Consider the following 17,466-nt stretch of genomic DNA (forward strand, 5'->3'; position numbering starts at 1 on the left):
TAAGATAAACAGTAAGACATCCAAATCTAGACCCATAATAGCATAACTGCAGTAAACACACAAAGAAAAAGAATTCTTTTTCCCCCCAAGAGTAAAATCTTTAAAGCAACCAAAAATTGTGGGGAAAAGGAGCAGAGTGGGGAACAGATTATGTTCAAAGGAGAAACAGGTGGACAGATAATTTCTAAAGAGCAATTATGAAAGACAAAGGGCAGTGGAATGACATTTTCTGTAGGATCAAAGAAAATAACTACTCACCTAGGATTCTCTATGCTGTGAAAATGTATATCAAGAGTAAGAGGAAATAAAGACATTTTTATTTATTTTTTAAAGATTTTATTTATTTGAAAGAGAGTGAGAGAGAAGGAGTGAGAGAGGGAAAACAAGTGGGTGGAGGGGCAGAGAGAGAGGGAGAAGAGGACTCCACGCTGAGCAGTGAGCCTGAAGTGGGGCTCAATCCCAGGACCCTGGGACCCTGACCTGAGCCAAAGGCAGACACTTAATCAACTGAGCCACCCAGGCGCCCAATAAAGACATTTTAAACAGAGATTCATTACCTGGCAGTTCTCACTCATGGAAATTTTAAAGAATGTACATAAATAAAGAGAAGAAAAATAATCCCAAATAGAAATTCTGAGATGCAAGAGGACAGGGAAAAAAATTAATATGTAGTTCAATTTAAATGAACGCTGGCAGTATCATGTAAAAGTTATAAAAATGTCGAGTATTTTTTAAAGATACAAGATAGAATTAAAAAACAAAGCAACAATATGCATAAGTTTGGAGCCATGTAAATTGAGTTAAAAGTATTCAAAACTCCTTGCATTATCATTATCCATGAACAAAGAGAAAATCCTCACCAAGATATCATCATAACAAGAGTAGTAATGTATGCAACAGACGAATGAAATCACAACTAAATTGAATTTACCTAAGAAATGCAAGGTTGGAAAAAAAAAAAAAAGAAATGCAAGGTTGGTTTCACATGAGCACATAATGTAGTTCACCACATTGACAAATTTTTAAAAAATTATCTCAATATATGCAAAACAAACATCTATTATCTTTCAACATTCATGATAAAACTTAGAAAACTAGTCGTATAAGGGAACTTTGTTAATATAATTGTAACAGAAAGACGCTAGGCGACCTCATAATAAATGCCCTGTGGTGTTCTCAACTTTTATAATCCTTTTCCCTTAAGTGTAGCCCAGATCTGTGACTTGACTCTAGCCATTAGAAAATGGCAAATGTAACAGAATTTTGCAGATATAATTGTTAATTTTGATTTAATCAGAAGGGGATTATTCTATGTAAGCCTGATTTAAGCAGGTGAAGCCCTTAAAAGAGGACTGAGCCCTCTCTGCAGTGAAATTCTCCTTGTTGGCCTCATGAAGTAAGCAGCCATATTGGGGAAGCCTACATGGCCAAGAACAAGGAACAGCCTTGCTATAGACTGAATATTTGTTCCCCCCACTCCCATATTCATGTATTAAATCTTAATGATCAATGTAATAGTATCTGGAGGTGGGGGCCTTGGGAAGTGATTAAGTCATGAAGGTGGAGCCCTCATGAATGGGATTAGTGCCCTTATAAATAAAGGATACCTGAGAGAGCTCCCTTGGCCCTGTGCCTCATGAGGAAACAGGAGGAAGACCAGCATCCATGAATCAGGAAGCTGGCCCTCACTGGACACTGAATCTGCCAGTGCCTTGATTTTGGACTTTCTAGCCTCCAGAATTGTGAGAAAAAATAAAATAAGACAGTTTACCAAGATAGGTTGAATCTAAGCTCAATATGCAAAATAATTTTATTTCTATAAGCTAGCAACAAACAGGAAATGAAATTGATTTTTAAAAATAATATTTAGGGGCGCCTGGGTGGCTCAGATGGTTAAGCTTCTGTCTTCGGCTCAGGTCATGATCCTGGGGTCCTGGGATCGAGCCCCACATCGGGCTCCTGGCTCACCCGGGAGTCTGCTTCTCCCTCTCCCCCTGCCTCTCCCACTGCTCATGCTCTCTCTCTCTCTATCTCTGTGTCTCAAATGAATAAATAAAATCTTTAAAAATAAATAAATAAAAATAATATTTATAATGGGGTCAAAAATATTAACTGGGAATAAATCTAAAAAATATCTGCAGGAACTTTATAAGAAATTTTTTAAACATTAAACATTGAGAGTTAATCAATTAAAATACTGTTAAGAAAATTATGTCTTTTCCCTATAAATTATAGAGAGATTCAATGCAATTCTAATCAGAATCTTTGCTTTGTAAAGCTTGACAAGTTGAGTATAAAAGACCTATGGAGCCTTTTCCCCCTTTCTTCTTTCTATTCCCAAATTTTCCATTCAAAAGCATAGAAACAGAAACAGGGAGCTGAGGTGGCCCAGAGTGAGGTGTTGGAGCCTGGATAGAATGGGGAAGGCATAAAAGTGGGAGAGCCACCCTGCACAGTGTTGGAACTCCCCTGAAACGTCAACAACATAGAATGTGGTATCACAGACTGACGGGAAAGAACAGTCCAGCATGGGTTTTCAGAGCCTATGGGGGCAGTCAATCATCTGCAGAAGACATGGCCTGGCACAGGGTGTCTGAGAAAGGAGATATTTACATGTCTCAAAGTACTTCTCCCAAAATACTAATTAATTATAAAGTGGAAAGTTAACATTCCAGAGGAGAAACCTGGCAGATATTACCTCCAGGATCAATGCTAACATGACCAACAATGGGACAAATCAAAATTGTAGGTCTCATGATAGGATGCAATGAGAAGAGTAGAGGACCACTTCATACTCTTGCTAAAAATGTATGATCTGAATTTTTTTAAAGTTGTTTTTTTTTTTTTTTTTCATTTGTCAGAGAGAGATTGAAAACACAAGCAGGGGGAGTGGCAGGCAGAGGGAGAAGCAGGCTTCCCACTGAGCAGGGAGCCTGATGCAGGACTTGATCGCAGGACACCAGGATCATGACCTGAGCCAAAGGCAGTTGCTTAACCAACTGAGCCACCCAGGCGTCCCTGATCTCAATTTTATCATAAGGAAACATAAGAAAAACCCACACTGAAAGACATTCTACATTACTGGAATTAACTGTTTAAAAGATTATAAGTCATGAAAATTAAGGAAAGACTAAGGAACGATTCTAAACTGAAAGAACTAAGAGACACAACATCTGAATTAAATACATGGTTCTGAACAGGACTTCCTTATGTATAGGATATTACAGACAAGTGACAAAACTTAAAAATATGAGGATTAAATGATAGAATGTACAGGGTGCCTGGGTGGTTCAGTTGGTTAAGTGTCTGCCTTTGGCTTAGGTCATGATTCCGGCATCCTGGGATCGAGCCCCATGTCGGGCTCTCTGCTCAGTGGGGAGCCTGCTTCTCCCTCTCCCTCTGCCTGCCGCTCTGCCTTCTTGTGCTCTCACTGTCAAATAAATAAATCTTTAAAAAAAAATGATAGAATGTATAGTTGACATGGTTGGAATGGGGGCAATTATATGCAAATGCTTTCAATAAATACATGATAGTACTGTAAATGTATTTCTCTTATGATTTCAATAACATTTTCTTTTCTCTAGCTCACTTTATTGGAAGAATATAATATGAAATATATATAACATACAAAACACAGCTTCATTGACTGTTCTGGTACCAGTAAGTTTTCTGGTCCACAGCACATTATTAGTAAAGTCAAAAGTTGGGGAGTCAAAAGTTATTCACGTATTTCTGACTGCAAGGGGTCAGTGCCCCTAACCCTGACATTATTCAAGGGTTAATTGTATTAGAGCTAGTTGTCTGATTGTCAGGGTTGTACAGTAGTTATGTGGAATGTACTGACTTGTAGGATATAAATGCTATGGGACTCAGGCATAATCTAGCAATTTACTTGCAAATGGTTCTGAGGGAACAAGTTCTTTTTTCTTTCTCTAAGTTTTCTTTTCCCTAATTTTAAGACTGTTTTGAAAAAGTAAATAAAAAATAAACAGAAAAAGTGAAAAGCCTTAGGCAAATCTTATTTCACCATGAGGAAAGAGCTATGAATCAGTACTTAAAATTAAAATTATACATAGGTTTTATGGCAGTATAAAAATTGTAATACATAGAAACATTGACAATAGCCTTAGCAGCAATATATCAAAATGATGTCTGTGTAAATCTCTAGGTCCATATATAGTAATAACAACTGGAAAATACAAAAACGCTATCAATTAACACCCCTGAAGTACTAATGACAATTTGGTTGGTTGGGTGCTGTTTAAAAAGCTGGTATTTGGGCAGCTTGAAGCATGTAAAACCCAATAGTGCTGGCCTCCACGTATAAAACCTGCTTAAAAGTTAATTAGGTGCCAAGAAACATAGCTTAAGATATTATATAAACTTTCATTACACACATGATCCAGAAGTATTTTCCTTTATTCAAGATTTTCACACAATACGTTTAGTAGGACAGAATTAAAATGTTATACAAACATCCAGTAAATAAATTTTACTGTTTGTCTTTCAGAACATATAATTTTTCTTCTAAGTCTGTAAAAATTCTTTTGATGATTTCGCTAGTAGATCGTCATTTACATATGATTCATAAGTACATTCTAAAGAGGAGGTCATATGCCATGAGTCTAATTCAAATTCAGCAGCTTCTGAAAAGAAAAATAATTATACATTCTTTATCTAAAATACTTTGTAGTTAATTACAAGTTAGTAAAAAACAAATTTGAAGCCTTATGAGTGTTAAGAAGAATGAAAAATATCTACATAGAACTACAATATAAAATACAAGATTACTTTTAAATATATTTTGCTCATGGTTGCCCACCGAGTTAATTGCTATTGTGGATAAATATCAGAGCTTCTAGTTTTCTCATTACAAGATGAAATTACAAGATGATGACAGAGCCCACCCCTGAGCAATCATATACTAGAAACTGAACAATCAAACAGGCAATTTTAGAGTTGAATATACCATGACAGGTATAAAACAAGACACTATAAGAACACACAAAAGGGACATCCTAGTTTTCTATCAATACTACATGCTTTTTGGTGGAGGTGATATATAAGTTGATACCTGACGTACAAGGAAAAAATGTGCCAGGTGGAGGCAAGACACATATACAAAGAACATATACAAAGAGTGAGGAAGAACACTTGTGGAATTGCAAGTAGTCTACGCTGAAGAGGTGCTAGAGCAAAGCAACAGAGTAGGGTAAGTAGCGACAGAGAAGGCTGAATAATCTGGCAAGAACCAAATTGACTTGGGTGTTTTTATTCCATATAAGGAACTTGGAATTTTACTCAATGGCAAAAGGTAAGCCAATGACAAAATCAATGACTGGAGATTTAAATATCACCTGTCAAGTGACAGCTATATGGACTATAATTGCTAAGACAAGTCTGGTAGTTTTGGTCTTATACCACTAGCAGAAACAAGAATTTGAGAAAGCCCACATATTCAGGTTGACGGTTCCATAGGAATGGCAGAAGTAAAGGAAGATTATAGCCAGAAATAATAACAGCTACATAGACATTTGGAGATTTAAAAAGCCTGAATGAACACGATGACTAAATGAGGAATAAGTAAGTTCTTCATTATGTTTATGTTTTACATTTTTTATTAGCTATATATTAAAAAAATTTAATGTAGTACCTATTATCCAAACAATGGACAGGGATACCATTTACTATTCATAGTTTATTTCAGAAATCAATGACCATCTTAATTCATAAATTTGGCAACATACCTTCTTCTAGTTCTCTAGTTATATTCCTTTCCATCTCCTGCTGCATCTGAAATAAGTCAAATATTATTTATAATGTTCAAGGGACATCATCGTAGGAACTATATATAGCTTATGAAATGTGGTTTTTAAATAACACTTTTAGAGACTAAAACTAAGTTAGGGATTGCTTAAATAGAAAGATAATGACATAAATAAAATAAATCCCTACTTATTTTAATCTTAGGTAACTGAGAAGAAACATATGTAATGCTATTTAGATGAATCTGATAAAAAGTACAATTAATATTGGTCTATTGAATATACATACTTTCTGGAAGAAGAGGAAGATGGCGGAGGAGTAGAGGACCGTAGTTTTGTCCGGTCCCTGGAATTCAGCTGGATAGCTTTCAAATCATTCTGAAGACCTGTGAACTCAACCTGAGATCTAAGAAAAGAACTGTTGCAATTCTACAAATAGAAAAGCAACCACTTTCTGCAAGGTAGGAGGTGTGGAGAAGCGAATTGGCGGTGATCCATGGGAAGATAAACCGTGGGGGAGAGGGAGCCTCCATAAGCCGGCTATCAGAAAGTGATAAAGCAGTGGTGTGCAAATCAGAACTTGTAGAAGTCTGCTCCGGTGAGGGACATCCCTGCTTGAAAGGCGCTCAGGTGCAGAAGCAGGGTGGAATCCTAGGTGGGACAGCCTTATCTCAGGATCACAGGTCACAGAAAGAATGGGGGTGCCTGAGTATGAGAGAGTTCCCAGCCATTTGAGCAGTGAAGCCGGCTGCAATCAGAGAGCTGAGGAGGGGGCTTTCAGCTCAGTGTTGCCATAAACCACAAACCGCAGCCAGTTGGGTGACCGCTCTCAGAGCAGGGGCCGTACAAGCGGCAGAACCAGGGCAAGACCTCCCTCCCTCCCCCAGGAGGAGTGGCACGAATGCATGCCACAGGAGACTGCAAAGTTTGGAAACTCCAAAGGGGGTTGCATGGCTGAGATAAAAATGTTCAGTCACAGGCTGGGTGTACACAGAATGCAGACAGAAAGCAGGGAGACAAGAGTGATTGACAGCTTCTCCATGAGGGCACACTGAAGAGTGGAGGGTGCCAGCTTTCAGCTCCAGGGCTGGACACTGGGAGGCTGACATTTTCATTCTCATCCTATAAAGTGGTGCGGAAAGCCTTCAGGGAACAAAAGCCACATAGAGCAATCCCGAGGCCCGGACTTAGCCTGGCCCCCTGGCAAGGGCAGTGCAGTACTGCTGGAGCAAAGACCCCTGAGAATCAGCACCACAGGGCCTCTCCTCCAGAAAATCAGCAAGAAAATCTGGCTAAGACCAAGTTTACCGATCACACAGAAATGCAAGACTCCAGCACTAGAGGAAAATACTATATAGAATTCATGGCTTTTTCTCATGATTCCTCAATCTCTCAATTGTAATTTTTTTCCCCATTTCAACCAATTTCTTATTTTATCAACTCGTTTTTTAAAACTTTTTCAATGTTCATTTTTATAATTACATTCTATACTTTCATTGTATTTAATTTTATTTTTGCATATATAGAAGTTTTTCTTTCTTTACAATTTTGGGGTGTAGTTTCTTCTAACAAACAAACCAAAATAACACCCAGAATCTACTGTATTGCTCTGTTCTCATCACCAGTCTGATTATATTCTCTTTCGCCTTTAATTCTTATCTATTTTTTTGGTTTCAGGTCTCCTCTGATTTGTTAAGAGTAGATTTCTCTGGGGTCGTTGTTGCTATTTTAGTATTTTGTTCTCTCATTCATCTATTCTTCTCTAGACAGAATGACTAGATGGAAAAACTCACCTCAAATAAGAGAACAAGAGACAGTACTGACTGACAGGGACCTAATCAGTATGGATAAAAGTAGGATGTTGGAATTAGAGCTTGGAATAACAATTATAAAGATGCTAGCTGGGCTTGAAAAAGCACAGAAGACACTACAGAATGCCTTTCTGGAGAAATCAAAGAACTAAAAGCTTAACAAATCGAAATCAAAAGGCTATTAATGAGATGCAGTAAAAAATGGAGGCTCTACCTCTGGAAAACAGTATGGAGCTTCCTCAAGAAGTTAAAAATAGAGCTACTCGATGACCCAGTAATTGTACTACAAGGTCTTTACCGCAAAGATGCAAATGTAGTGATCAGAAGGGGCACCTGGACACCAATTTTTATAGCAGCAATATCCACAATAGCCAAACTGTGGAAACAGCCCAAATGTCCATCAACAGACGAATGGATAAAGAAGATGTGGTATATATAAATACTATGGAATATTACTACGCCATCAAAAGGATGAAATCTTACAATTTACATTGACGTGGATGGAAATGGAGGGTATTTTGCGGAGAGAAAAGTCAATCAGAGAAAGACAATTATCATATGGTTTCATACATATGTGAAATATAAGAAAAAGTGCAGAGAATCATAGGGGAAGGGAGAGAAAACTAAAAAGGGAAGAAACCAGAGAGGGAAACAAACCATGAGAGACTCTTAACTATAGGAAACAAACAGGTTTGTTGGAGGGGAGGTGGGTGGGGGGATGGGGTAAGTGGGTGATGGGCATGAAGGAGGGCACGTGATGTGCAGAGCACTGGGCGTTATATACAACTGATGATTAACTGAACACTACATCTGAAACTAATGATATATCATATGTCAGCTAACTGAAGAGAAATTTTAGGAGTGCCTGGGGGGCTCAGTTGGTTAAGCGGCTGCATTCGGCTCAGGTCATAATCCGGGGTCTCGGGATCAAACCCATGTTGGGCTCCTTGCTCAGCGGGGAGTGTGCTTCTCCCTCTCTGTGCTCTCTCTCTCACTATCTCTATCTCTGTGTCAAATAAGTAAATATATTCTTTAAAATAAAATGAAATTTTAAAAAATTTATCATATATGTATGGGTAATGGTGAAGTAAAACGTTATTTTTTTTAAGATTTTTTATTTATTTATTTGACAGAGAGACCAGCGAGAGAGGGAACACAAGCAGGGGTAGGGGCAGAGGGAGAAGCAGGCGCCCACAGAGCAGGGAGCCCAATGGGGGGCTCAATCCCAGGACCCTGGGATCATGACCTGAGCCGAAGGCGGACGCTTAATGACTGAGCCACCCGGCGCCCCAATAAAACATTATTTACTTATCTTTTCCAGACTGACTGAGCTATACTTAATAAAAATTATGTATTTAAAATAAAAAAAAAATTGGATGCTCTGCTAGAATAAATGAGGCAGAAAGGAGAAGTAGTGATATAGAAAAGAAAATAAAATGATGGAGTATAGGGACACCTGGGTGGCTCAGTCATTAAGTGTCTGCCTTTTCCTCAGGTCATGATCCCATGGTCCTGGGATCGAGCACCGCATGGGGCTCTCTGTTCAGCGGAAAGCCTGCTTCTTCCTCACCCACGCCCCCTGCTTGTGTTCCCTCTCTTGCTGTGTCTCTCTCTGTCCAATAAATAAATAAAACCTTTAAAAAAATAAAAAAAATTAAAAATAATGGAGAACAAAGAAGCTGAGGAAAAAGAGAGATAAACAACTACTTGATCATGAGGCGAGAATTCAAGAGATAAGTGATACCATAAAGCGAAACAATAGTAGAATAATTGGGATCCCAGAAGAAGAGGAAGGGGGGGTGGAAGAAGGTATATTCTAGAAATCATAGCAGAAAACATCCCTAATCTGGGGACGGAAACAGGCATTCAAATCAAGGAGGCACAGAAAACCCAACCCACATCAACATCAATAAAAACATACAGTAGTGAAGCTTGCAAATTTCAGAGACAAAGAGAAAATCCTGAAAGCAGCTCGGCACAAGAGGTCCTTAACCGACAAGCGTAGAAACATTCGACTGGCAGCAGACCTAACCACGGAGACCTGGCAAGCCAGAAAGGACTGGCATGATATATTCAGGGTGCTAAACGAGAAAAATATGCAACCAAGAATACTGTATTTATCCAGCAAGGCTGTCATTCAAACTTGAAGGAGAGATAAAGAGTTTCCAGGACAAACAGAAACTAAAACATTTGTGATCACTAAACCATCCCTGCAAGAAATATTAAAGGGGATCCTTTACACAAAGAGAGAGCCCCACAGTAACACAGACCAGAAAGGAACACAGACAATATATAGAAACAGTGACATTACAGGTAATACAATGGCACTAAATTCATATCTTTCAATAGTTACCCTGAATGTAAATGGGCCAAATGTCCCAATCAAAAGGTGCAGGGTATCAGATTGGATAGAAAAGCAAGACCCATTGATATGCTGTCTGCAAGAGAATCAGTTTAGACCCAAGGACACCGCCAGATTGAAAGTGAGGGAGTGGAAAACAATTTATCATGCTAATGGACATCAAAAGAAAGCTGGGGTAGCAATCCTTGTATCAGACAAATTAGATTTTAAACCAAAGACTGTAATAAGAGGTGAGGAAGGACACTATCATAATGAATTAAAGGGGTCTATCCAACAAGAAGATCTAACAATTGTAAATATTTGTGCCCCTAACATGGGAGCAGCCAATGACATAAACCAATTAATAACAAAATTAAAGAACACATGGATGATGATACAATAATAACAGCAAATGACACAGTGGACTGCGGGAAACAGAACACCACAACAACCACTGGTGCATATTCATTCAGATTCCGAGGTCTCTGAGAAAACTTGAGATTGCAGGGTTAAAAATAAGCCGAAAGGATCAGAGTGAAATGCCCTTGGGACGTGTGCGGTCTGTTCTAAAGTATGCAGCAGAAGATGTTTTGTAGATAGGAAGCCACCTGTAAATAGCACACTGTGCACTCCCCTCTTGGTTCCCTTGCCCTGTAAATAGCACACTGTGCACTCCACTCTTTGCTCCCTTGTCCTGTAAATAGCACACTGTGCACTCCCCTCTTGGTTCCCTTGTCCTGCTTTAAAGATTCTTATCATACACGCGGGACTAATCCTATGTACATGGAAGAATATGCCTTACTAAGCCCCTGCTGTAAATCATTATAGATCTATATCGCTGTAGAAGGTATATAAGATTATGGAAAATAAACCTCGGGACCTTGGGCTGCTTGCTCAGGGTCCCCTGTGCCTCACTCTACTGTCATCTCTTTTCCTCAGTTCCTTCACCGCCCCACTTCCATGACTCTCCGAGGTCGACACTGGACCAGATGGACTTCACAGATATATTCAGAGCATTCCAGCCTAAAGCCACAGAATACACATTCTTCTGGAGCACACATAGAACTTTCTACAGAAGCGATCACATACTGCGTCACAAATCAGGTCTCAACTGGTACCAAAAGTATGGGATCATTCCCTGCATAGTTTCAGACCACAACGCCTTGAAACTTGAACTCAATCACAAGACGAAATTTGAAAAGAACTCAAATACATGGAAGTTAAAGAGCATCCTATTAAAGAATGAATGGGTCAACCAGTGAGATGGTGTAGGCTTGTAGACCCCTTGCAGGCCAGGGTCATTTGAGGACTGCACTGAGGTTAAGGTCGGCCAGGCAGGCCTAGGCCAGGAGGAGAAAATGTTCTCTTCCCCTTACCTCATGTTGCAAGGCCTAAATGCCTGGATCAGCAGGAAGTGGCTCTTGCCTAGCTTAAAGTGTATCTCTCTAAACAGAAGTGTTCTTTCTAAAGACAAAGAACATGTTGTCTCCAAAGAAAGGATGGCTAAGAGAATTCTTTATTCTGCAAGCATAAACAGGATGTATTTTGTTCTTATTGCATTTCGTGTATCTTTCTTCACGGATGTTGGGTTGATACTTTAAGTATACATTGTTTTGTTTATCTGATCACTGCGAGTATATAGCTATGTGAGTAATAAACGGCAGTATGCAGTTGCAAGTGCTGCCTTTGCTCTGCATCCCCTGTGTCCTGGTGATTTCGTAGACCCTTACCCAGGGACCCCAACGCACTAGACGTTGACAATTGGCTCCCGAACAGGGACCCTGAAGGACGTACAGGGAGGGTGAGTAACTTAATTAAGTACAGGGTGATGGGACAAGAAACTTCTACTCCTTATGTTCGAATGCTGAAGCATTCACTTGCTGTCTATGGTATTACTGTCGTTTCTAATGATATTGAGCTGTGTTTGAAGGTTTTTCAGCAGGTTATGGCTATGACGGAGGAGTCTAAGAAACCCTCTAGGAAGCCCTCTGCTCCGCCTTTGTCGTCTGTACCAGCTCTTTCTTCTAAAAATCCTTTCCTTTCTGCTGCTTTAGCTGAGCTTGATGCGCTAGAGGATAGCGATGATGAGGCTGGCGCAGCTAATTCTGTCTTTGCTTTTCCTGTTCTCAGGCCTCCCCCAATCCAGGGGGTGGCACAAGCACCATATTATGAAGGAATAGGTATAGAAGATATTGGTCGCTTGAAAAAGGCAGTGTCTTTATATGGACCTCAATCACATTATGTTAAGGAGCTAGTCAATGGTCTGGCTCGACATTATAACAATTTTTCTCCTGAGGACTGGAGGGTCCTCTGTCGGGCTCTTTTAAAGGAGCCTGAGTATCTGCAGTGGCAGATGTGGTTTTCTGAACTTTGTATGTATGTACATGTGGTAATAGATACATATTCTCAATTTATATGGGCCACACAGCACAAAGTGGCGAAACTGCACAACATGTTATCACCCATCTCTTAAAAACTTTTGCTGTGATGGGTTTACCATCTATTATTAAAACAGATAATGGACCTGCATATAGCAGTAAAAAATTTCAAACTTTCTGTAAACAATATGGTATAATGCACAAAACAGGCATTGAGTACAATCCTCAAGGGCAAGCTATTGTAGAACGTGCACATAATACTTTAAAGTAACAAATTAAAAAATTAAAAAGGAGGAAAAAGGACCATATTTTAGCATTCACTCAATCAAATGCACGTTCTATTTTGCAACAAGCTTTGTTCGCATTAAATTTCTTGAATCTTCTGCAGGGAGATATCCTCTCCCGTGCAGAGAAACAGTTCATAGAGGGAGAGGTCGCTCCCCCTCCATTAAATGAACATATATGGCTTAAACCAACCGCAGATGCAGAATGGCGACCGGGGCTATTGCTTTGCAGAGGGAAGGGTTATGCTTATGTCTCCACAGAGGATGGACGGACCTGTTCCTGGCTCCCTGCACGATGGATCTGGTCGAGGGCCAATTCGAACGGCACCGTATCCCACCAGGCGACGGATGGGGAATCCAGACCAAGATGAACTTCCGTTACAGGCCATGGCACATCTGAATTTGGGAGGACGACGTTGCCGTCGGCAGATATTTGCTACTGCTTTGCCAACTTGGGGGCAAATTAAAAAGCTTAGTGGGGAAGGGCAAAAAAATCCTGCAGCGAACGGGGAAGGCTTGTACGCCTGAAAATTTATTTTTGGCTATGTGTGCCTTGCTTACTGTATCAGATGCCGCTACGTTGGCCAATTTACTTCTTAAGCAACTTAAGGGACTAGATCCAAAAGGTATTATTCAGAGTTTGGGGCACACCGCTGGAGGAATGGGATTTGTATTGTTGATTGTTATCTTATGCTTTATGCTGTTGCATTTTTGTTATCTAAAACCTTCCCAGAATTCTATGGCCATCCTTTGGAGGGCACTTTTATTAAAACAAAAGAAAAAAGAGGGAATTGAGATGGTGTAGGCTTGTAGACCCCTTGCAGGCCAGGGTCATTTGAGGACTGCACTGAGGTTAAGGTCGGCCAGGCAGGCCTAGGCCAGGAGGAGAAAATGTTCTCTTCCCCTTACCTCATGTTGCAAGGCCTAAATGCCTGGATCAGCAGGAAGTGGCTCTTGCCTAGCTTAAAGTGTATCTCTCTAAACAGAAGTGTTCTTTCTAAAGACAAAGAACATGTTGTCTCCAAAGGAAGGATGGCTAAGAGAATTCTTTATTCTGCAAGCATAAACAGGATGTATTTTGTTCTTATTGCATTTCGTGTATCTTTCTTCACGGATGTTGGGTTGATACTTTAAGTATACATTGTTTTGTTTATCTGATCACTGCGAGTATATAGCTATGTGAGTAATAAACGGCAGTATGCAGTTGCAAGTGCTGCCTTTGCTCTGCATCCCCTGTGTCCTGGTGATTTCGTAGACCCTTACCCAGGGACCCCAACGCACTAGACGTTGACAAACCAGGAAATTAAAGAAGAATTAAAAGAATTTATGGAAACAAAGGAAAATGAAAACACAACTGTTCAAAACCTTTGGGATGCAGCAAAGGCAGTCTGGGGAGGGAAATATCGAGCAACAACAGACTTTCTCAAGAAACAAGAAAGGTCCTAAATACACAACCTAACCTTACACGTAAAGGAGCTGGAGAAAGAACAGCAAATAAAGCCGAAACCCAGCAGGATAAGAGAATTAATAACGATCAGAGCAGAAATCAATGAAATAGAAACCAAAACAACAGTAGAACACAGCAACGAAACTAGGAGCTGGTTCTTTGAAAGAATTAATGGGATCGATAAACCCTGGCTAGACTTAGCAAAAAGAAAAGAAAGGATCCAAATAAATGAAATCATGAATGAAAGAGGAGAGATCACAACCAACACCAAGGAAATACAAACAATTTTAAGAACATATTAGGAACGACGATATGCCAACCAACTAGGCAATCTGGAGGAAATGGATGCATTCCTAGGGAGGTAGAAACTACCAAAGCTGAAACAGGAAGAAACAGAAAACCCGAACAGACCCACAACCAGCAAGGAAATTGAAGCAGTAATCAAAAATCTCGCAACAAACAAAACTCCAGGGCCGGATGGCTTCCCTGGGGAGTTCTAACAAACACTTAAAGAGGAATTAATGCCTATTCCTATGAAGCTGTTTCAAAAAAATAGAAATGGAAGGAAATCTTCCAAACTCTTTCTCTGAGGCCAGCATTACCCTGATCCCAAAACCAGACAAAAACCCCACCCAAAAGGAGAATGACAGACCAATATCCCCGAAGAACACGGCTGCAAAAATTCTCATCAAACTACTTGTCAATAGGAGCCAACAGTACATTAAGAGGATTATTCACCACAACCAAGTGGGACTTATTCCTGGGCTGCAAAGGTGGTTCAATATCCGCAAATCTGTGATACGCTACATTAATAAAAGAAAGGACAAGAACCATATGATCCCCTCAATAAATGCAGAGAAAGCATTTGACAAAGGCAGCATACTTTCCTTATTAAAACTCTTCACAGTGCAAGGATAGAGGGCACAGACCTCAATGCCATAAAAGCCATCTATGAGAAGCCCACGGCGAATATCATTGTCAATGGGGAAAAACTGTGAGCTTTTCGCCTAAGGTCAGGAACATGGCAGAGATGTCCACTCTCACCACTGTTGTCCAACATAACACTAGAAGTCCTAGCCTCAGCAATCAGACAATAAAAAGAAAAAAAAAGCATTGGAATTGGCAAAGAAGAAGCCAAACTCTCACTCTTCGCAGGTGATGTAATACTCTATGTGGAAAACCCCAAAGACTCCACCCCAAAATTGCTAGAACTCATACAGGAATTCAGCAAAGTGGCAGGATATAAAATTAATGCACAGAAATCAGTTGCATTTCTATTCACTAACAATGCAACAGAAGAAAGAGAAATTGAGTCAAACCCATTTACAATTGCACCAAAAACCATAAGATACCTAGGAATAAACCTAACCAAAGAGGCAAAGGATCTGTACTCTGAAAACTATAGAACACACATGAGAGAAACTGAGGAAGACACAAAAAATGTAAAAACACTCCATGTTCATGGATTGGAAGAACAAATTTGTTAAAATGTCTATGCTACCGCTACCCAGAGCAACCTGTGCATTCAATGCAATCTCTATCAAAATACCATCAACTTGTTTCACAGGACTGGAACAAATCATCCTAAAATATGTATGGAGCCAGAAAAGACCCTGAATAGCCAAAGGAATGTTGAAAAAGAAAACCAAAGCTGGTGGCATCACAATTCCGGACCTCAAGCTCTATGACAAAGCTGTAATCATCAAGACAGTATGGTACTGGCACAAAAACAGACACATCGGACAATGAAACAGAAGAGAGAACCCAAGAAACGGACCCTCAACTCTATGGTCAACTAATCTTCGACAAAGCAGGAAAGAACGGCCAATGTAAAAAAGACAGTCTCTTCAGGAAATGGTGTTGGGAAAATTGGACAGCCACACACAGAAGAATGACACTGGACCATTTTCTTACACCATACACAAAAATACACTCAAAATGGATGTAAGACATAAATTTGAGACAGGAACCCATCAAAATCCTGGAGGAGAACACAGGCAGCAACTTCTGTGACCTGGACTGCAGCAACTTCTTGCTGGACACGTCTCCAAAGGCAAGGGAAACGACTTCATCAAGATAAAAAGCTTTTGCACAGCAAAGGAAGCGGTCGACAAAACCAAAAGACGACTGACAGAATGGGAGAAGATATTTGCAAATGACATGTCAGATAAAGGGCTAGTATGCAAAATCTATATAGAAAGAACTTATCAAACTCAACACCCAAAGAACAAATAATCCACTCAAGAAACGGGTGGAAGACGGGAACAGACATTTCTCCACAGAAGACATTCAAATGGTCAAGAGACACATGGAAAAGTGTCCAACATTACTCGGCATCAGGGAAATAAATACAAATCAAAACCACAATGAGATATCACCTCACACCTGTTGGAATGGCTAAAATGAACAAGTCAGGAAACAACAGAAGTTGGCGGGGATGCAGACAACGGGGAACTCTCTTACACTGCTCGTGGAAATGCAAGCTTGTACAGCCACTCTGGAAAACAGTATGGAGGTTCCTCAAAAAGTTGAAAGTAGAGCTACCCAACGACCCAGCAATTGCACTACTAAGGATTTACCCCAAAGATACAAATGTAGTGATCCGAAGGGGCACCTGCATCCCAATGTTTACAGCAATTTTATTTATTTGAGAATGAGAGCTAGAGAGAGAGAGAGAGCACGAGTGGGGGGAAGGTCCGAGGGAGGGGGAGTAGGAAACTCCCACTGAGCAGAGAGCCTGAAGTGCGGCTCTGTCCCAGAACCCTGGAATCATACCTGAGCTGAAAACAGACAGTTAACTGACTGAACCACCAAGGCACCCCTCAGTACCCTACTTTAGACCCCATTTGGGGCATTAAATGAAAGGATACCTTTTATAAGAAAGGTCTGAGGAAGAACATTCTAGATGGGAATACTTGTAATATACAGTTGATCCTTGACCAACATGTCTTTGAACGGTACAGGTCTACTCTACTTACACATGGACTTTTTTTGATACTGCATTGTACTGTATTTTACGTTTTTCTCAATAACATTTTTTTCTCTAGCTTATTTTATTTTGAGAATATAGTATATAATACCTGTAATGTACAAAACACGTGTTAACGGATTATTTAATGTTATGGGTAAGGCTTCCAGAAGATAGAGAAATTAAGTCGAACTAGGCTATTAGTAGTTTAGTTTTTTAGATTCCATGCATAAGTGAAATCATATGGTATTTTCCTTTCTCTGAGTTACTTCACTTAGGAAAATACTGTGTCTACCAATGTTGTCACAAATGACAAGATACCATTCTTTTTTGTAGCTGAGTAGTATTTCACTATATACATGTAACACATCTTCTTTTTCCATTCGTCTATTGATGGACACTGAGAATGCTTCCATACTCTCGTTATTGTAAATAATGTTTCAAAAAACACAGGGGTCCATACAACTTTTCG

The 17,466-nt window shown here is 39.8% G+C and overlaps 1 protein-coding gene across 6 annotated transcripts in view; it reads right to left on the reverse strand.

The window, feature by feature from the left end:
- Positions 1-4,401: 4,401 nt before the first annotated feature.
- LOC123842322 (ankyrin repeat domain-containing protein 26-like) overlaps positions 4,402-17,466 on the reverse strand; it is a 134,123-nt gene continuing 121,058 nt past the window's right edge. For all 6 annotated transcript variants that reach the window (XM_064591735.1, XM_064591734.1, XM_064591733.1 and 3 more), the window contains 2 exons: positions 5,748-5,793; positions 4,402-4,646 (listed from right to left, as the gene is read on the reverse strand). In XM_064591735.1, the coding sequence (XP_064447805.1) occupies positions 4,528-4,646; positions 5,748-5,793 (165 nt within the window). In that variant the 3' untranslated portion in view covers positions 4,402-4,527. The remainder of the gene's footprint in view (positions 4,647-5,747; positions 5,794-17,466) is intronic.

The sequence above is a fragment of the Mirounga angustirostris genome, unplaced genomic scaffold (genome assembly GCF_029215605.1).
Source record: "Mirounga angustirostris isolate CCGP_5_RB_7025 unplaced genomic scaffold, mMirAng1.0.hap1 SCAF_5, whole genome shotgun sequence".
NCBI classification, from domain to species: domain Eukaryota; kingdom Metazoa; phylum Chordata; class Mammalia; order Carnivora; family Phocidae; genus Mirounga; species Mirounga angustirostris.